This window comes from Podarcis liolepis, assembly GCF_965112155.1.
Source record: "Podarcis liolepis genome assembly, chromosome: 2".
NCBI lineage: Eukaryota > Metazoa > Chordata > Lepidosauria > Squamata > Lacertidae > Podarcis > Podarcis liolepis.
Window position 1 is genome coordinate 83,835,639 of NC_139555.1, and position 19,708 is coordinate 83,855,346.

Consider the following 19,708-nt stretch of genomic DNA (forward strand, 5'->3'; position numbering starts at 1 on the left):
TTTAAACTAGAGCAATAGGCCTCTTGCTGCCTCCTCGGTAGTCAACAAGCACGGTGATGATGGCAGCCCCATGTACCCTGCCTGCGAGTGGAAACTGCTCATATATGCACATTGTCATACTAGCTCTTACAAAATGCTCCCCGCTGAACATTTCTATCTGGATGGATGACCTTGGTGTTTCATGCTCTTATCAGCTAATTATGAGTCCCCAGGTGATGGCTCTGGCGATACTCGTGTTAGAAAACAAATCTTTTTAATGCATGAAATGGTGAGGGAATTGCTAGTCCCCATCCCAAGCTGTTTTAGCGTATATGCCTGGAAATGAGGCCTGCTGAAGCCTCAGGAGAGTAGCCCTATGTAGCTGGTTTGACAAGAACAAGGGCTTTTGATATGTTTATAAACCTGAGGGAAATTCCTCAGCTGAGTTTAATGTGCTTTTGTGAGGAGAACCATACATGGGTGTCCACAGGAGGGAGGCAGTTTACCCTCTCCTGTGTGAACCATAATTACCAGCCTTTGATTTTTAAGCAAGCTTTTAGCACTTGTAGAACCTGAGACATGAGACAAAATGTACAGGTATTATTCTCATTTCTTAAAATGAGAAGTGGTCACTCTGACTTTCAGTGTTTTACTTTGACAGTCGCTCATGGAAAAATTCCTGCAAACATACTTGGAACTATATAAAAGGATTTTGTTCCTGGTAAGGAGGACTTGACTGAGGGATCTGCTGTCATGGCCAGCCCATCAGGAACGTCACACAATCTCTTTCTTTGGGTGACTGGAAGACACCAATTCTAATACGAGTAAATGCTTGCCTTGTGTGTAAAGGAGCTGATCTAATAGACCTTTTCAAATTAGTTCACAGGAGATATTCGCTGAGAGTTCAGCATAAGTTTCTTCTCGGCCATGCGAAGCGACCAGCAGCTTTCAGGGTGATGGAGCTGAGGTCCTTGAGATAAAGCTGGAGTCTGAAGGAGATGCCCTGCTTTGAGTTTTCATGGTTCTCTTTGGTGTATATGGCAGTGGGCGGGGTTTTAGATCTCCAAAGCATGGCTTCCTAAACTAGAAATCTTCGATGCATGAAGTTTTACATAGGGTATAATCAGGAGGAAGAGGCTTATCAGGCTGGAAGCTGTTGTAGCTGGTTGGCTTTTCTGGAGCACCACAAACATGATTGACAGTATGCAGACATATTAGGTGCCTTGTCTTAGCTATATATATTACTCCACTCCAGGAACTCTCAGCCTTTGCCTCTTCCACTCCCAGAAGCCCCTTGATCTCTTTTCTTCTGTTTTTCCCCCAAACAGGTGATAATTGTGAGGTGGATAGTCGGGCAGGACGCTGCGTCCCTGGCGTATGTAGGAATGGAGGCACCTGCACCAATTCTGCCGATGGCGGCTTTCAATGTCACTGCCCACCTGGGGGCTTCGAAAAGCCTTACTGTGAAGTGTCTACACGTTCCTTCCCCCCAAAATCTTTCATCATGTTCCGAGGACTTCGCCAGAGGTTCCACCTGACCCTCTCCCTCTCGTAAGTTATTGAGCTGGAGCCTTGTCATGTCAGTTAACAGAATAGCCATCTTTCAGCTGTAGCTGATGATAATCATTTTCCATTCTGCTCTCCAAAATGCATTTGCCGGACCTTTCTGGGTTTCTCCTTCATACTAGATTGGGCTGAGATATGAGCTCTAGCTGAGTGTCTACTCTTCAAATATGACTTTTTAAAATCTAGCTGGAAAAAAGAAGATTATTAGAATTAAGGTCAAGGACCCCTGACAGTTAAGTCCAGTCGCGAACGTCTCTGGGGTTGCGGTGATCATCTCGCTTTACTAGCCAATGGACCTGACATTTGTCCACAGACAGTTTTTCCGGGTCATGTGGCCAGCATGACTAAGCCGTTTCTGGTGAAACCAGAGCAGCGCACGGAAACGCTGTTTACCTTCCCACCAGAGTAGTACCTATTTATCTACTCGCACTTTGACATGCTTTTGAACTGCTAGGTTGGCAGGAGTGGGGACTGAGCAACGGGAGCTCACCCCGTCGCAGGGATCCGAACCGCCAACCTTCCGATCAGCAAGCCTAGGCTCAGTGGTTTAGACCACAGCGCCACCCGCGTTCCGCATTATTAGAATTTTTATTAGAATTGCCAACCCCTTTTTTCTCCTTGCAGAATGGCTCTTATCTTATCTTATCTTATCTTATCTTATCTTATCTTATCTTATCATCATCTTATCATCATCTTATCATCATCTTAATCTACCCTTCACCATAAGGTCCCAAGGTGGGCTGCAGCAATTAAAAAACACAATACAGTAGAAATTCAACAAGTGCAGCTTTACCAGATATGGGATGCAGTGTTAGCTCTCACTTGTTGAATGTTGGCCTGCCATTTAAGGCAGAAAAAGAAAGACACCAACTCTCCTTTTTCTTGACGGTTGAATCTTAATCTTAATCATTCTGCAGTTGCAACATTCTCTTCAGCCAATTGTACCCGATGAAGTTTTGCCCCAGGGAATGTCATAATTCATCTCAGGCCCAGGCTAGCTAATTAAGAATTTTCAGAAATGCTTATTCTTTCTCTGCTTTATTACTGTATTGCTTTGTTTAGATTTGCCACCTTAGAGCGCAGTGGCCTCCTAATCTACAACGGACGTCTAAATGAGAAGCATGACTTCTTGGCTGTAGAGATTGTGGATGGGCAGGTTCAGCTGAAGTACTCCACAGGTAGGTGATCTAGATGGGTCTGCAGTACTACTTGCCTACTTTCTTACAACGGGGGTGCCTCCTTTGTAGAGCTCAGCAGGGAGGAGGAGGAAGAGGGCGAAACCAGAATGAGTTGGCTCTGCCTGACATTGGGTCTGGCGCCACCTACTGTTGGCCTCCCTGCCTTCTGCCCTACCAGCTCCAAGGGGCACTAGGCTCCATTCTCTTAGCAACAGAGGAGTGATGGCCGATGTCTGTGGTTTTTGGGGACCCCTGGTACTGCAAAACATGTTCATGATAGAATAGGATGGGATGGAAGGAGATTTATTGGAGAGAAAGCAGAATAAGCAATGCAGGACTGCAGAAAGGAGGTGCAAGTGAAACTGCTGTGGGGATCCACTAGAACTCAAGTGGGTTCCAGAGCTCAAAAAGACTAACACATGATGGGTTGGGGGTAAGGACTGAACACCAACAGTGTACCTGGCCCAGAAAATCATATTAGCAGCCCTGCAGAGGAGCATGGGGCTTCAGGATAGCATTCAGGTTTGAACTCCTGGTGTGTGCCTTGTGTCTTCATGGTCTGTACCTGAATGTGTGATTAATGGGGAACCACAAGGCTACTATTTACATGTAGGTATAAGGTGTGAGCAGGCATGAAATTGGAAAAAAAGCATAAAATGGTGTAGATTGCAAGGGAACATATTTGTATGCACAGCAATGTTTGTGTTCGCGTGCCTGTATAATATGTATTTGTACGTCGTCGTATCATGTTGGGTCTGAAGGTCACAAGCAGTCAAATTAGATTGTGTCTCAGAGGACTAGTTAAGCATGCTTTTTGTGTTGGGATGAATGAAGGAGCTGCATCAGTGGGAAGCCATGTTCTGTTTTAAGCTGTGGTTTAAAAGGCATCCTGTTATATGACACAACAAGACCACCCACCCAAAACCATGTCGGTTATACATCAGGTTCCATCTGAAGAGATAGAGCCTTTTGTGGGCTGCTCAACTTCAAAGGCAATGTTCAGATGTCAAGTGCCTTAAATATAGTTACTGAAAGGCCTGTTATTTCCGGGACTCTTAATGTATCTGAGTCGATGGCCGAGGTGTGATGGCTGACCACAGCCACAAACAGGAACCCAAGAGCATCAGCTTGTTTGCTTGCTTAGTTGCAAGGGGGGGGGGATCAGATCAACACTGTGATACTGGACTCCTCAGCTTTGCTTAGGTGTGCATGCATGTTTATGTGCATAGTGGATTTATATTATTTACAATGTGCCTTTCAATCCTAATATCCCATAACCAATTAAATTAAACAATCAACCTATTTAATAAATGATCAAAGAAGGAAGGAAGGAACCACACATTTTTTAAAAAGCCATATTAAAAGCCACCAATCACCTCCTGTTCCTCAAATTTAATCCTCTTCAAAAAGACACTACAGTACCAAGTTGTTACATATCCTAGACAGGATTTGGCTGTAACAGGTTCTTTTTTCACAAGCTGTTCAATATGGGGAGCTGATGTTTGGAAGGGCCAGGCAAAGATTAGCTCCAAGGCAGCTGCCTTTGCTGTGTTCCCTTGCCAATATACTTGGAACCATTCGACGGAATCGCTTTGAAGGGTGCATGCCTTCTTCCTAACATTGTAGTGCCTTATTCATTTCTTAGAAAGTGTATCTAGAAATACCAAATTAATGCTACTGCATGTTTCAAAGCAACTTCTCTCCCTCTCTGTCTTTGTGCATATGCACAACACATGTGTTATCATGCTGTCTTTCACAAGTTGTGCTTTTACATTCATGCCTACATGTGATGAACTGTCAGTCATTATATGGGCCAACGTGAGACTCTCTTATCTTGATATGCTTGGAAGAGTGATACTGCTACCACACATTAGCAGTCTTCCCTTAGGGTTTGTCAAAGGGCCAAATGTGCCCTTTCCCTTCAAAAGTAACAGCTATAGGAGGCTCCCAAGCAGGATCAGGATTGCAGGACATGGCAACGAGAACTGGGGTGCGATTTAACCCTTCTCGGTGGGTCTGCAGCGCAGTGGAGAAGAATTAGCATGCCACCCTGTGCTGTGGTCCTACTCCTGTTTGGTTCCCTATGACTGCCATTTTTAAAGAAGGAAAAGGGGCACATTTTAAAAAATCACACATTTTACATATTGTCTAGTTTGACCTGAAGTCTTCCTGGCTGACATTTCATGATGTCTCTCCTTGCAGGAGAGTCTAGCACCATTGTTGCTCCCTATGTGCCCGGAGGTGTGAGTGATGGGCAATGGCATACGGTTCAGCTTCACTATTACAACAAGGTAGGTGCTAGCACCTTCGGCTTTCTGCCATTGCGATTATTTTGTTATCCTGGTTCTGTCTTCCTCTGCAGTTCTTTTCCACGTGCCATGGATTTTAAGGGGAAATATGATACAGATTCATTCTATCAGATTTTTCTCTCTGGCCTGATTTTGTTTCTTGTACTTTTTTTTTTACCTGGCTAACTGCTGCCCCACCCAGCAAACCACTTCTTCGCATCAAATACACTGGCTTTTAAAAAATGTGAATTGCATTAGCAGGGGTGTAGTGTTGATAATTAATGGTATCAGACCAGGAATGGAGAGGTAGTTGAACTCTTTCCTTCTGGAGAGGGAAATTAGCCTAGTTGCAGTCTTGGAAAAAAAACCATCTGTTCTGAAAATGGTCTTTGCTTTGCAACAAATTTCCCCTCTAATGCTAACTGTTGCTTCAAAGGAAGGATTTTCTGCAGACATGCGTCGGGAGGGTTACATTAAATAAGAATCTGATGTTCTTTGTCCCTTGCTAGTTTTCTATCTGCGGGGATTCTGCTCCCCACCCACCCACATCTTGCATTCTGACTTGTCTTTTTCCCCTGAATGTTTCATTGGGACATTAGTGAATTAAGAATAAGGCAATGTGGCTTTTTTGTTTTGGTGATGCCTGCTTAGTCCGTGCTTTATCATTCCAGCCCAAGATCAGCTCCCTGGGCTCTGTGCAGGGACCTTCCAAAGAAAAAGTGGCCATTCTGATGGTGGACAAATGCGATGCATCTGTGGCACTGCAGTTCGGCAACGAGATTGGGAACTACTCCTGTGCAGCAGAGGGGGTGCAGTCCAGTTCCAAAAAGTGAGTGTGTCCCACTTGCAGCTAGACCAGAAATGTGCTGCCCACTCTTCAAAGAGCTAAGTAGAAACACCTTTCCTTACCCCACCCCCAAATGCAGTCAAAGCTCCCTCTCCAGTTCATGCTCAAGTGGAAGTTGGGAAGGAGAAGCTTGGCGTGTGGTCACATGATTTATAATAAGCCACACCCTACTACAGTGTGAGCGGGAGTCTCACAGTTACCCACACAGACTGCTCTGTGCCATTGTCTCTCTCTGGGTTTTTGCCTGCCTCCCCATCCCACAGCTGCAGAGGCAGCTGCAGTTTTTATTACTCAGCTCTGTATCCTGTATAGGAGGAATGGCTAACCTGTGACCCTCCATAGGTAGTTGGACTCCCTTCAACCCCGACCAGCCAGCATAACACCACAGCAGCCAGTGTGGTGTAGTGATAAGAGCGTCAGACTAGGGCCTGGAAGATCAGGGTTCAAATCCCTACTCTGCCATGAAGCTCCCTGGGTGACCTTGGGCCAGCCACTGCCTCTCAGCCTAATCCACCTCAATAGGTCTGTTGTGGGGATTAATTGAGGAGGGGGAGAACCATGTATGTCATCTTGAGCTCCTTGGAAGAAACAGTGGGATAAAAATCAATAAATAATAAATAAATAGTCAATGGTCAGGGATGCTGGAAGTTGTAGTCCAGGAACATCTGGAGGGCACAACTTTGGCTACCCCAATACACACACATGCACACATGCTGTCTAATGCCCAAATAGACTTTACAAAACTAAGTTGCACAAACCACAGAAATACAAATATCCATAATTAAAATGCACAATAAAGCAGTACCTTTAGAACAGTGTAGCAATTGCAAGCAGGAGCCTCGGGCAATCCTCTGGACACCCTACTTGTCAGGTCCACTGCACTTGCCTGTGTGTGATGGCTCAGACTGGCTAGAAAGCATTGCATATGCACAAGGCAGTCCAGAGCTTCGATCCAGGCAAGGGAAATATTAGTTTTTCGTTTTGCGAATTTTGTTTTGCTTGTGGCTGTTTCTGTGTAACTAAGTCATGCATCAGAAGTCACCTACAGAAAGGGGGGCGAGAGAGGAAAGTGGGGAGTTGAGGATAGCAGGGCAAAAATGGAATGGGGGTTAAGGAAAGGGTGGGAAGAGGGGAAGTGAAGATTGCAAACACACTAAAAGGCGGAGAAAGTTAGAAGCAAATAGGAATGAATAGCAAGGAAAGAAGATAGTCCTTATAGTGGACTAGGGACACACACACACACTACATGCAAGCCTCTACTCAAAAGAAGAGCTGGATATAATGAAAAATAGATGCAAGGGAATGGGACATGAGAAAAGTTTGAACATGACTTCTGAAATAACAAGAGGCCTCTTAATATTGGAGTGTCTGTTTTGGAAAGAACACTGTCGAAGACTTTATACAAGTCAAGCTTCATTTTCAGGATTTTCCTTAGTTGGGATTAGTATATTGTGTTGCCAACTGATGTTTGTGAGTGTCAGAATCAGTCATGGGTCTCAAGTAATCGTGTGATAGCCTTATTTGCATTGGCTCTTGGATGATAACACTTGCTTTTCAGTGAACCGAATGAAATGGTGGGCGTGTAAAGGTTTTTTATCAATGACTTTCATTAAGAAAACCCCAAATTTCCCACTACACTGGCCTTTCTCATGGTGTTCTTCAGAATGTCTAAGACCATTGAACACAAATTGGTCTACCCTTTAACAACCTTGTAACACACAAAATCAGGGGTGCTTAATTCAGTGAAAGTCTAGAGGTCTTCCTGTCATTTCAGTTCACGTATACAAAGTGGGGATAAAAATTAAAATTGTGGGTGGTAACTATTCTGTAGTAAAGACAACTGTGATAGCTTCATTTTATTTATATATTTATTTTCCACCGCTTGATACCAAACTAGGCTTCTGAGTAGTTTATATAGCATGTTTTGAATGTTTCAAGCACTAATTATATGTCATCTCAGTAATGCTTACGGCAACCTTGCTAGGTAGGTTGATATTACATATCATTTGTCAAAGTTATAATGGCAGAACCCTAGAGGACTCTATATGCTAAATATCTAACAGCATCAATGAGAGTGTGGGCTGGTGGGATGAATTTCATTTTTTCTTCCTTCCTTGTGGTGATACGTGGAAGATCTGGTGTCCCACCACAGTCCTGGCTGCCAATGGCTTGTCCTAAATCCTGCATGCTTGGCTCAGGGAGGGTGGGACTACCGGAACAGTATGGCTGCATTTATTGTCAAAACGCCTGTGCACGGGGCTTCTGCATTTCCCTGATCTGTAGATTAAGCAAAACGCTTGTCCCCTTTCCCCATTTCTAGCTTAAAGGTAACCTTTTGGAAAGCTGACCCGCAGCAAATACCACTTACGGGCCTTTTCTTCCTCCAGATCGCTGGACCTCACTGGGCCTTTGCTCCTTGGAGGGGTCCCCAATCTGCCTGAGAACTTTCCAGTGGAGCACAGGGAGTTTGTGGGGTGCATGAGAGATCTGTACATTGACAGTAAACGCATTGACCTGGCTTCCTACATTGCAAACAATGGGACCGCAACAGGTAATGTCAGCTGCTTAACCATGGATGGCTCTCCCAAGCCATGGCTCATTCCTCTCCCATATCATCCTTGCCTTCCATTGCAGTGTTGCAAAGAGCTTGGCTATAGCTGGCTTGATGGTTCAGGGAACCAGGCCGTTGTTTTAATTATACCATAGGCTGCACCGGTACCAGCTGGCCCTCTCTTTTGCAGCTCTGGCAAGACTCCTGGAAGAAGAGAGGTTCAGCTCTGTATGTTTATTGGCCCTTTGTTTTATTTAACGAACGTGCATGACCATTTGGCTGACGCTACAATTGTAATACTAATAGGGGCACCTCTGCTTTCTCATTGCCTGGGCAGGACGTGGGCCAGACCCAAACCACTGACCTAATGGGGTCACCATCCCAAATTAGTCTTTCCCACTGTGGATTTCTTGGGGACTTCATACTTGTTGTGCCTAACCAGAAAGGCATTTCCAGAGAGAAAGGTGAGACTTGGAGAGGGCCATTCTTGGTGTCTGCTGCAGCTTCCAGACATTGTGAAGAAAGGCAGTGCTTGAAGGACTGAATGAGGAAATTGATGGCATCGGGAGATGTTCCTGCCTATTGTTAATGTTCAGCTTTGAGGGCCTGTTATCATAGTTTAGGAAAGTTGGGAGTTGAAGCCAAAGAAGAAGCTATTCCAAGTAACATGCTTTGTCTTCACTTGTGCTGTCCATCTGCAATGTCCCCAGGTTGCCATGCCAAGCACTCCTTCTGTGATTCCAACCCCTGCAAGAACAGTGGCACCTGCACTGTGGGCTGGTCTTCCTTCTCCTGCGAATGCCCAGTAGGCTTTGGAGGCAAGGAGTGCAGGCATGGTGAGTGTAACTTTGTGGAATATTCAGGAGGCACATGGAAGGGGTGGCAGGGACTGCCATAGGAGTGCAAGCCAGGAGGTATAGTCAAAACGAAATGCAACACTTCGGCCTTGGAAAGGTTCTGTTGGAAGGGCATGTGGGTTCCCAAGGAAAGTCAAGCAAAACTGATAGTACGTTTTGTATTCAGTCACAAAACATGCTGCCTTATAGAGCACATATGTATATCTAAATTGTGACTTTTCCCTTTAAACTGCATGTGAGTGGTGGTCAGGAAAGAATCAGGCATCAGTTTTGAGGATGTTGAAGAGAAAAGCACAATTTCACAGAGGAACATAGGCTTGACTGAGTCAGGCCATTGGCCCATCTTGCTCAGTATTATCTCACTGACTGGCAGCAACCGTTCAGGATTTCAGACCAGGGTCTCTCCCAGCCCAACTTGGAGATGCATGGGATTGAACCTGGGACCTTCTACATGCAAAGCACGTGCTCTAACATGTAGCTTAAAAAAAAAAGCCAGCCCTCAAATGTTTTTTCAGTCTGTAGAATCATCGAAATTTGCAGTTCTCAAGTGTTTGGCCCAGACCTGCTAGACCTGTCATCTGGTCATGTTGCTTGCCTTCCTTCTGCACAGTGCGTCCACTCCTCGGCATTTTAAGTGAAATTAAACCTCCAGCTCCTCTCCCCAGGCCTAATCCAGGGGCATTTCCTTGGCACAAAATGGCACAAAAGTCATTGAAGTGAAGGAAGCAAGGGGGGCTTTGGGGCATCTCCCGTCACAAGCTTCATCACACTGTTCTGATCTCCAGCATCTGTTCTGATGCTCCTCTTTTCTTTTCCAGCCATGCATCACCCTCACCATTTCCGTGGCAACAGCATCCTTTTCTGGGACTTCAAGAATGAAGTGAAGATCTCCACCCCCTGGTATATGGGCCTGGCATTCCGGACACGCAAACTGAACGGGGTGCTGCTTCAGGCACATGCTGGCCAATACACCACCATACTCTGCCAGGTACCGTTCCCAGTACCCATAAGCCTATCGTCTGCTTCCGCTCCGTGCTGTGAGCAAATGTTGTGAGAGCTATTCATTCCACTTAAAGCTGTAAAACCAAAGATCATCTAGCTCAGGGGCTGACTGTAACCTTCCAGCCTCCAGGCTTCTCTGGCCTTTGGAAATCTCCCTTGGATCCATCTCTTACCAGCCTCGCTCTGAGCTTTCTTGGGTCTTGCTCCCTGGGTAGAACTTGCTCCATTCTAATGTTGCCCTTTCTTTAGCTGGACTCCGGCCTGCTCTCCTTCATGGTGAACAGGGGCTCTGGACGCACCACCAAGCTCCTCCTGGATCAGATGCACTTGAATGATGGGATGTGGCACGACCTCCAGCTACAGCTACAGGACGTCCGGAGTGGTCGAGAGACACGTTACATCATCACCCTCAACCTGGACTTTGGCTTTTACCAGGTGAGCCCTGAAGGTGGGGGCACATTCTCCCCAAATGATCCACATTTTGTGAGTCTTCTTCCACCCTTTTGAGTGTTCTTAACAGAACCTTGTTGCCTGCTTCCTTCTTTCTCTCCCTCTCTCTCTATATATGACCAACACTAATGGTCTCTTCCAGCCTTGAAACTGAGAGCTTCTTTTTCGAACATGTAGAGAACATGTAAAGTATGAAATTGCTGTTGGTTGGGTTTCTTTTCTCAGGACACTGTAGTTGTTGGAAATGAGCTGCATGGCCTGAAAGTGAAGCATCTCCATGTTGGGGGAATCCTGGAGTCTGGTAAAGTGCATCACGGTTTGGAGGGTTGCATCCAGGTAAGTCCCAGCAATTTTCCAAATGTCAAACCTTCTCCATTTTGAGTCTGTGACAGGCAGTATTCACAAATGGGAGATTTAAGAAAACAAAGAAACACAAAGGTCACATCCATACCGTACATTAAAGCATCACTCTACCACTTTTAACAGTCATGGAGAATCTTGGGGACCTTTATTGGTTAAGGGTGCTGGAAATTGAGTATCTGAGAGGCCAGCATCCTTAATAAACTACAGCTCCCAGGGTTCTTTGGGGGAAGCCATGACTGTTAAAGTGGTATAAGAGTGCTTTAAATCTATAGTACGGATGTGACGCAAGCCACAGATTTTTTCCCTTGCAGGGACTGCCACTCTTTGTGGGCAGAAGTGGTGGGGCGGCTTTCTATAGGACACCTGAATAGTTGGTAATAAGGGAAGAGAAAATATCAGGAAAGCTTAGCAAAGGCTACTGGGCAATTTTATAAAAGAGTCGCTTGAGAGGCTGGCCAAATGGTCCACTGGCTTTCCTAAAGAGATCCTGTATAATACCCCCTTTCACTTGGCTTTCAGGGAGTACGCCTGGGTGACACAGCCACAGGGATGGCATTACCCAAGCCCAGCAACGCTCTGAACGTGGAAGCAGGATGTACTGTGCCCAACCCTTGTGACTCCAACCCTTGCCCTGCCAACAGTCTGTGCCAGGACAAGTGGCAAAGCTACACTTGCGTCTGCCAGCCAGGTAGGAGATGCACAAGCAACACAGATCCTTCACTTGCCCATGATTTTCACAAGCTGCCCAGTCATTGTGTTTGTGTGTGTGTGTGTGTGTGGAGGCGGGGGGGGGTATCCTTCTCAATTCAGTGATCAAATAAGCCAAATTTTTCAGCCAAAGGTGTGTAAATCAAGCAGATTTGAACGATCCCTATACCTCAATCATAGCCTTTGGCTTCTTCTGTTGCAGGATTTTCTTTTTGGATGGGTGGGTGAAAGAAAGGATTGATAAGGGCTTAGCACTGTGATCCACACCAGCTTAATAAACTCACTGGGTTCAGTTAGAACATTACTTCTAACCTGTCCTTCCAGGTTACTATGGTGCCAACTGCGTTGATGCCTGTCATCTGAACCCCTGCAAGAACAAGTCAGTGTGTCGGCGGAAGCCTGGGGCTCCCCACGGCTATGTCTGCGAATGTGGAGAGAATCACTTTGGGCAATATTGTGAGCACAGGTGAGATCCAGGACTGCTCCCGTACTTCTCAACATCCTATGGGCCTAGGTAAAGCTCTTTTCCCTATTCATTTGGTTTCCTCCACTCCAGTCTTTAACAGATAGGCCACTGAGGAGAAAAACCAAAGAATTTCGTTCTTTGTGCATCAGTTTGTTCCTCCCATTAGAGTTGATTAGCAGCTTACTTTGGACATGGCTAATTAGCAGTGAGGTGATCTGAGCGTATCAGTGTGAGATGGGGCAGGCCCACACAATTCGTGACCCACCAAGGCAGGTGGCCGGCAGCCCCTACCCGCATTTATGCAATTTGGGGAAGAGAGGAAAACCAAGAAGACGATCAAGCTCCTGGAAGACTAATAAAGATGGCTGTTGTGCTGTGCTGGGTGTATAACATCAGGGATCCATCTGACTCCCCCCCCCCCCCTTGCAGGATGGATCAGCAGTGTCCCAAGGGCTGGTGGGGGAATCCAACATGTGGGCCCTGCAACTGCGATGCGGCCAAAGGATTTGACCCAGACTGTAATAAGACCAATGGGCAATGTCGCTGTAAGGTAAGAAAACGGACCTTTCTTTCTCTCTGTGAAATGTTTTGGGGTTCTGCTCCCCTTAGGATCTGAGGCAGCACTTGACTCACTTTGCCCACCACCCGCAATATAGCCTTTCAATCCTCTGCAATGTCCTAATGCTTGCACCAAGCTATGGGAATGTAAACCTCACCTTGATATTCATTCTCATGCATTTCCAGTTTTTGTTCTCAGGTCTCCTGACCCAGTACAGCATAGCGGTTAGAGTCTTGGACTCAGACCTGAGATGACCAGGGTTCAAATCCCTGCACAGCCATGAAGCTCCCTGAGTGATCTTAGGCCTGGTCAATCTCAGTCAGTCTAGCCTACCTCGCAGGATTGTTGCGAGGATAAATGGGCGGTGGGAGGAATCACAAGAACCATGTATGCCAGCATTGAGCCTCTTGGAGGAAAGGTGGGAAATAAATCAATAAAAATTGTGTGGATAGTAGAGTATGAGACTCTTAATCTCAGGATCCTGGGTTCAAGCCACACGTTGGACAAAAGTTTCCTGCATTGCAGGAGGTTGGAATAGACAACTCTTGTGGTCCCTTCCATTTCTATGTTTCTATGCGCCACCTGGCAAGAGTCCTCCATTTCCTTCTCTCAATACCTGTCCCTGCCTGCCTTCTTGCCTGTTATCAGGACATCACTCCTTGACCCGAACCCAATGCTACATACTTAGGAATAGTGCTTGAACCAGGCTGGAGACTGTTTAAGGAACTGAGAAGCTGCTGTTCACTCTAGGCATGGTGGATTGCAGCATCAGACGGCCGAAAGCACTTTGGGAGCACTGGAATGGAGGGAGCAGGGCTGACACAGTGCTGCCAATCCCACCCCCCTACTAACACCCACACCCACTTGTGCAGTCAAGTTTGGCTCTCACTCAAAAGCAGCTGCCTGGGGCAGGGCCCAGCAGCAGAGCTGGATCAGCCCTGGGACCCTGAACCAGTGTCCCCAAGCTGACTGGCTGCCGGTACCAGGCCTGGGAGGCAGGAACAGCTTATGTGTGTCTGCAACTTGGGTCTCCAGCTATTGTTGGACTACAACTCCCATCACCCCTGATCACTAGCTAGCAGGACTATTGGGATGATGGGAGTTGTAGCCCAACAACAGCTGGGAACCCAAGTTGGAGAAATACTGTATAGAATCTCCCTGTTCTGACTGACCGGCTGGACTGGGCTGGGCCGGCCTCTGCTTTCTGCTGCCCTAACAGTGCTCCTCTCCTTGTCCCACCAGGCCCTGCTCCCTTTCTCCTGCTTCTTTCGTTGGGCTCCCTTATGTCGGTCCTCCCTTCTTGCCCACAGTTTGCCCTTCGCTCCCTCTGCTGCCCCACTCCTCCTCCTGCGACCCGGCTCTCTAACCGCCTCCCCTGCCCCTCTCCCTTCTCCCCACAGGAGTTCCACTACCGCCCCAAAGGGAGCGACACTTGCCTCCCCTGTGACTGCTACCCCATCGGCTCCTCCTCCCGTTCCTGCAACCAGGAAGTGGGCCAGTGCCACTGCAGGCCTGGCGTGATTGGCCGGCAGTGCAACAGCTGTGACAGCCCTTTTGCCGAGGTGACACCCAGCGGGTGCCAGGGTGAGTAGGCGTCCACATTTCTAAACAGTTCTGAGGGAGCCTCCCATCTCCCCTCTCAAACTGAGGGGATTGCTCCACCTGTAGCTGTCCATTCCTCACAGCTGGACTTATTTTATTTGGAAGTCCAAATAAATAGGGGGGGGAGGGTTTCAGGTGAATGTAATAGCCAATTTGAGGGGAATAGTCATTTTCCCCAATTTTTGGAAGGGGGGGTATGTCTCTCCTCTCATTCGCCAATGGCTTTGTCGTAAGTTGGTGGGAGAGTAAACTCAGGGTGCTTTAGAAGGGTTCTTCATGAGAGCAGCTTCAGCACTGAAACTTCATGGAAGATGGCAGCTTAAGCTGAAAGACAAGCAATTACACTACAGGCAACATGGAAAGAAAATCTGAACTGGATCATTACATTTCTTGTTCCAGGACTAAATGCAAATCATCTCGTTCCCAATGAGCCAACCTTCCCACCTTTATTCATTCCTTATTTTAACATAATTAGTTAGCATGACCATATTTGAGACATTTATCCGTCATAGAGGCTTCCTGGTCACTACTGCTCAAGTACTATATGAAATTCTTTCTGCAGAACACAGCTCTACACAGATTCTGTATCACACAACTCGGGTCTATGCTGCAAAGGATTTGGAAGTTGCCCCTCTGGGTCCCTTCAGCAGTTCACAGCCTAATATTTCTTTAATGAGTTCTGTCATCCCCCGCAGTAATTTTAGATTTTTCTCACAAGGCCACTGTATGTGCATAAAATCGGCTGCCTCTGTAGTTTTGTGCTGTAGGTTCCTTTTTTGTGCTTTATAAGCTATTAAATACCATTGAAAATTGAAATTTCATTTTAGACAATGTTTTCTTTTATTTGATGTTACACTGATCAGTTTTGAGAATTCTTCGAAGGCCTCCCTGTCTTCAATCGAGGCACTGTGTGGAATAAAACCCCTCCGTTAGATTCCCTGTGACTTATGTTTCTGTGTTTGGCTTCACAGTGCTCTACGATGCATGTCCTAAATCTTTGAAATCTGGGGTGTGGTGGCCTCAAACCAAGTTTGGCTTGACAGCTGTGGTGCCTTGTCCCAAAGGTTCACTGGGTAAGTGTTTCCACTTGCAGGGCGATGACTTTATGGACAGATTGGATCTGTCCTGTTGGGTTTCAGCAGACCCAAGTCACTGCTAGTCTCCCTTCTTCTAAGGCATATCTTTTCTGTCTTCTTTTTTCCAACACTGTCCTAGCTGATTTCTGGGAGCCATTGTCATCAATAAGATTTTGAAGAAATTGGGCCTTCTGAAGTAGGCTCAAAGATGTTTGTTGTCCTGGCAATAGACTATTTCTGACAGTAAATAGAAATGTGTTGGTGATGCTGCCAGGGTTCAGGATTTTTGAGTTGGAAGGGACCTTTGGAGATCCTCCAGCCCGATCGCCCACCCCCGGCTCAGTCCAGAAATCTAAATAGCATCCCTGTCAGAGAGCCACCCAACAAGCTGATTTGTAAATATATTGATGGTGCTTTTAACAGGTGGTGGTTGTTTTGCATTATCTTAGCCTTCTTGTTGCTGTGCTTTCCTTTGTACTTTTGTTGCTGTTCTAGTGTTTTTTACTGCCTTTGAATTCTTGATCGCCACTGGGTGGAAAGGTGAGAGATGTAGGGTGGAATTCACAGAGGTGCTAAGGAGATCACTTAGTCAGCGCAAGCATTTCTGCTTGCCCTACAGAACAATCTCTCCTCTCCCCCCCACATGTGCTGCTTTGAGGGGGCCAAATTGGGGGTGCATGGGTGGCACAGGGGAGAAGAGAGGGAGGAAGCCCCATTGCACTAGCACAACTATTTATCTGATCAACAAATAAATACTTCCAGCAAATGAGAGCCAATCATCTCCTGGGGCAACCTGTCCACTAGGAAGCTCTTACCACTAGGAGGTTTCTCCTCAAGTTTATGCTACCCTTCCATTCTCACCTATTAGTTCTAACACTGCCTTGTACTACTGTCGTCCTTAGTCAGGAGTGGGTTGCAGGGCATTGGGTGGTCCCATTCATTCCCACATATAGATGCTCTGATCAAGGCACAGCATTTGGCAGAATGATTTGGGGAAGTGTTGTCTTTTAGGCTCAAGGAGATGGGTTGCCTTGGAATGTTTACAGATTGGGGGAGGGGAGTCGCACCGTTGTTTTGTTTAAGCTATTGCTCGCTTGAATCCAAATATCCAAATCCAACTTTGGATGAGTTTTGTGGTACATATAAGTTTTGTGGTAAATATACTCTTTGGATAAGTTTTTAGGATCGATACACACACAGGAGTGGGAACCTTCTGCACAGTTGCCTTTCAGCAGAGACTCTCCTGGGAAACTCACAGTGCATTAGCATTGCTTTAGAACTTTTAATGTTGTCCCTTTTCTCTACGTTTCTTTCTCTTCCACCTGTGCAGGTTTGCGGGGTGCAGGTAAGGCCTATTGCTGTCTCTTTTCCTCCCCTCACCTGCTTTATAAGGGCTGCTTTGTGTGGCTTCTCCATTCCCTGCTTCCTGCTTGAGACACCGCTGGACCCCACACTTTCCCCATCAGCTGCAAGGGCTGCTGGCACTATCGTTCTTGCCTTGCTTGGCCCTGATTTCCTTGTAATCCTGCCTGAACCTTCAGCTTCTTTGCCTTTCACCAGACACTAATCTGCAGAAAATGGCCTGCAATTCCCCCTTTTTATTTCCTCCCACTCCTTCTGCGCTTGTATAACCTGCTTCCGCTTCTGCTTACTGCCTTGATGTTCTCTTAGGAATTATGAGCAATTCCTCAACCATCCCTACCAACCAATGAGTCCTGAAACTGAGAGCTGGAATGCCAGCACAGCCAATGGTGTCGACTGTGCCTGCTTTCCACCTCTCAGTTTCAGGACATAATAATAATAATAATAATAATAATAATAATAATAATAATAATAATAATGGTGATGGTGGTGATGATGCTGGGAGCACGGGTTGACAAAAGCTAGTACGAACATAAGAAATCGGCTTGGTTGTTGCCTGTTGTGTTGGCTTTCTTGCTTTCTGCTAATTATTGTCTTGGCCATGCCACGTGTTTTACCAAGTGTGCTCTCAGCAAGGAGATGCAGCCAGTCCTGGCTCACTGGATGAAAATACATAAATACACATGTTTGCAGACCCTCAGTTGCTGCATTCACCCTTCACATTTTTAGGTATATGCCAGTGGAGGCTGGTCCATTGGGCAGATGGGGCACTACCCCACCAAACTTTGCCTGCCCTTAGCCAACCCCCACGTACTTGTCTCCTTACTTAGGGGGTGGCACTGGCTGTCAGCATTCTCCTCCTTAGTCTCAGTTTTGCTCTTGTAGAATTCAGCAAGGTGGAGGATGATGGGGACAAAATCAGAGCAGGCTCCATCTATCATTGGCTGTGGTTCCGTGTAGTGTTGCCTCCCTGCTTTCCACCCTATCCATCCCAATGGGCACTAGCCTCCCCCTGTGTCTGCTTTAAATGTCTTAGGTGCACACCTCAAAAAGCAGCCCAGGGTGCCACTTTCTAATAAAGAGGAAAAGGAAAGAAGGGCATTGAATTGTACAATAAGAGGGTTTGGCTGCATGCAGACTTATCTTCATGTGCAACATTTTCTACTGTGGAGTAAGCTCAGTTTCTACCCCACCTTATAACACCACATGTACAATCTTTGGATTCTAGTTCTTGTGCTTCAGGCAGGCCGAATTTCTTGCTATTATTGTTTAACCTCAAGAGCCTTGCATGATTAACTGCTCAAACCTTTTCCTTGATGCTTCCCCTCAGTTTTTTACAGGTAGTTTTTTTACACTGCTCTGTGAAGGGGCTGGGGACTGACACAAGGGCCAGACATTCATCGTAATTCTGACTGCTGCTGAAACTCAGGACAGGTTCCCCCAGATCTTGATTCAGGGAAGATGGTTATATATGTTCAAAAACTGGGTGACTTAGGGAGCAGTCCAGTCTTGGCCATACAGCCTGTCGTAATAGCTGGCCCTACAGGCAACAGATGAGGGCCAGACAATCCGCCCGTTGCACCAATGGACCAGCTGAGCAACATAGAACTGCAGGGCTCATGATATCCTAGCCCTTCAAAAGGACTTTCCCAGACTTTCTCCCTGACAGCGTTTAACAAAAAGTGTGGAGGATTGAGCCTAGAATCTTGAGCTAGCAGAATGGGTAGCCTTCCACTGTGGAAGCTTTAGCAACTGCCTGGGGGATCTCAGTTGACTGGACTGTGGACACTGTTCAACACAGGAGATCTCAGCTCAGATATAGAAGCCCATACTTGCTAAGGAGCAGCATTCATTTGACTCCAGCATTGATTTACGCAATCCCGGCCCTGCCACAACTTCATTTCCCCTCCCCATTTGTAAAGCAGCAGAGATGACAGATTCACCTGCCATGCTTTTGAACTATTAGAGATCACAGCTGTTGTTACTTTGCTGATGTCTTTCCCATTCAGGTCATTGCTGAACACACATCTAGTGCCACCGGTGAGGATGGCAGATGGCGCAGGTCATGCTGATAATGGTGTCGGTGCTGTTTGTGATATGGAATATAGCATTAAGGGTGTCTTAATGCTCCCACTAGATATCTATATCACTTCTGTATAGATATTGGTAGTGTGGGCCTTCTGGCTTTTTGTGATGCTGGTGACATTCAAGTGTTCTAGAAAGCTGCATGGCTGTGATTGGTGCCACAAATGGTGGGACCTTGCGCTCCAGTGCAGTGTTCTGTGGCTTAAACACAATTTGGGACTGTCACGTTTCTTTGACTTAAAACATGCAAGTCTTTAGCCCTTTGGGTTGCAGAAAAATTTAAAACATGCAGCTGGCATGTCGGGGCTAAGCCAGACGTTATGTGCAAACATGTGTACTTTGCCCCAAACATACCTCTCCTCCCCACTGAAAAATGGCTTGTGATGTGGAGGGGGTGATGTGGAGTGGAGAAACAGTGGAGGAAAGATGGCATTTTTCTGCTCCAAATTGTCCATGCAGCCTCTTCCATCATTTTCCGTTTTTGTCTCTCCAAATTAGACAATTGCCTGTAACATCTGATCTGGCTGTCACTCAGAATCTTAGAGGAACATAGAAAACTGCCTTGCTCTGAGTCTAACCTTTGGCCTATCTAGCTCAGTGTTGTCTGCACTGACAGGCAGCAGCTCCCCAGGATTTCAGACAGGGGAATCTCTCGGCTGTACCTGGCAATGCTGGGAATTGAACTTGAAATCCTCTGCATGCAAAGCAGATGTCCTACCACCGAGCTGTTGCCTTTTCCCAAAAGAGGCTTAGTGAGGGATCCCCACTT

At 46.5% G+C, this 19,708-nt stretch overlaps 1 protein-coding gene across 1 annotated transcript in view; it reads left to right on the forward strand.

Moving 5' to 3' along the window:
* CELSR3 (cadherin EGF LAG seven-pass G-type receptor 3) overlaps positions 1 to 19,708 on the forward strand; it is a 90,504-nt gene that overhangs the window by 40,978 nt on the left and 29,818 nt on the right. The window contains exons 3-17 of the mRNA XM_083489075.1: positions 1,308 to 1,530; positions 2,608 to 2,723; positions 4,926 to 5,014; positions 5,683 to 5,840; positions 8,246 to 8,409; positions 9,120 to 9,245; positions 10,085 to 10,254; positions 10,518 to 10,703; positions 10,944 to 11,054; positions 11,601 to 11,769; positions 12,114 to 12,255; positions 12,685 to 12,805; positions 14,215 to 14,398; positions 15,388 to 15,489; positions 16,823 to 16,837. Of these exons, the coding sequence (XP_083345201.1) occupies positions 1,308 to 1,530; positions 2,608 to 2,723; positions 4,926 to 5,014; positions 5,683 to 5,840; positions 8,246 to 8,409; positions 9,120 to 9,245; positions 10,085 to 10,254; positions 10,518 to 10,703; positions 10,944 to 11,054; positions 11,601 to 11,769; positions 12,114 to 12,255; positions 12,685 to 12,805; positions 14,215 to 14,398; positions 15,388 to 15,489; positions 16,823 to 16,837 (2,076 nt within the window). The remainder of the gene's footprint in view (positions 1 to 1,307; positions 1,531 to 2,607; positions 2,724 to 4,925; positions 5,015 to 5,682; positions 5,841 to 8,245; positions 8,410 to 9,119; positions 9,246 to 10,084; positions 10,255 to 10,517; positions 10,704 to 10,943; positions 11,055 to 11,600; positions 11,770 to 12,113; positions 12,256 to 12,684; positions 12,806 to 14,214; positions 14,399 to 15,387; positions 15,490 to 16,822; positions 16,838 to 19,708) is intronic.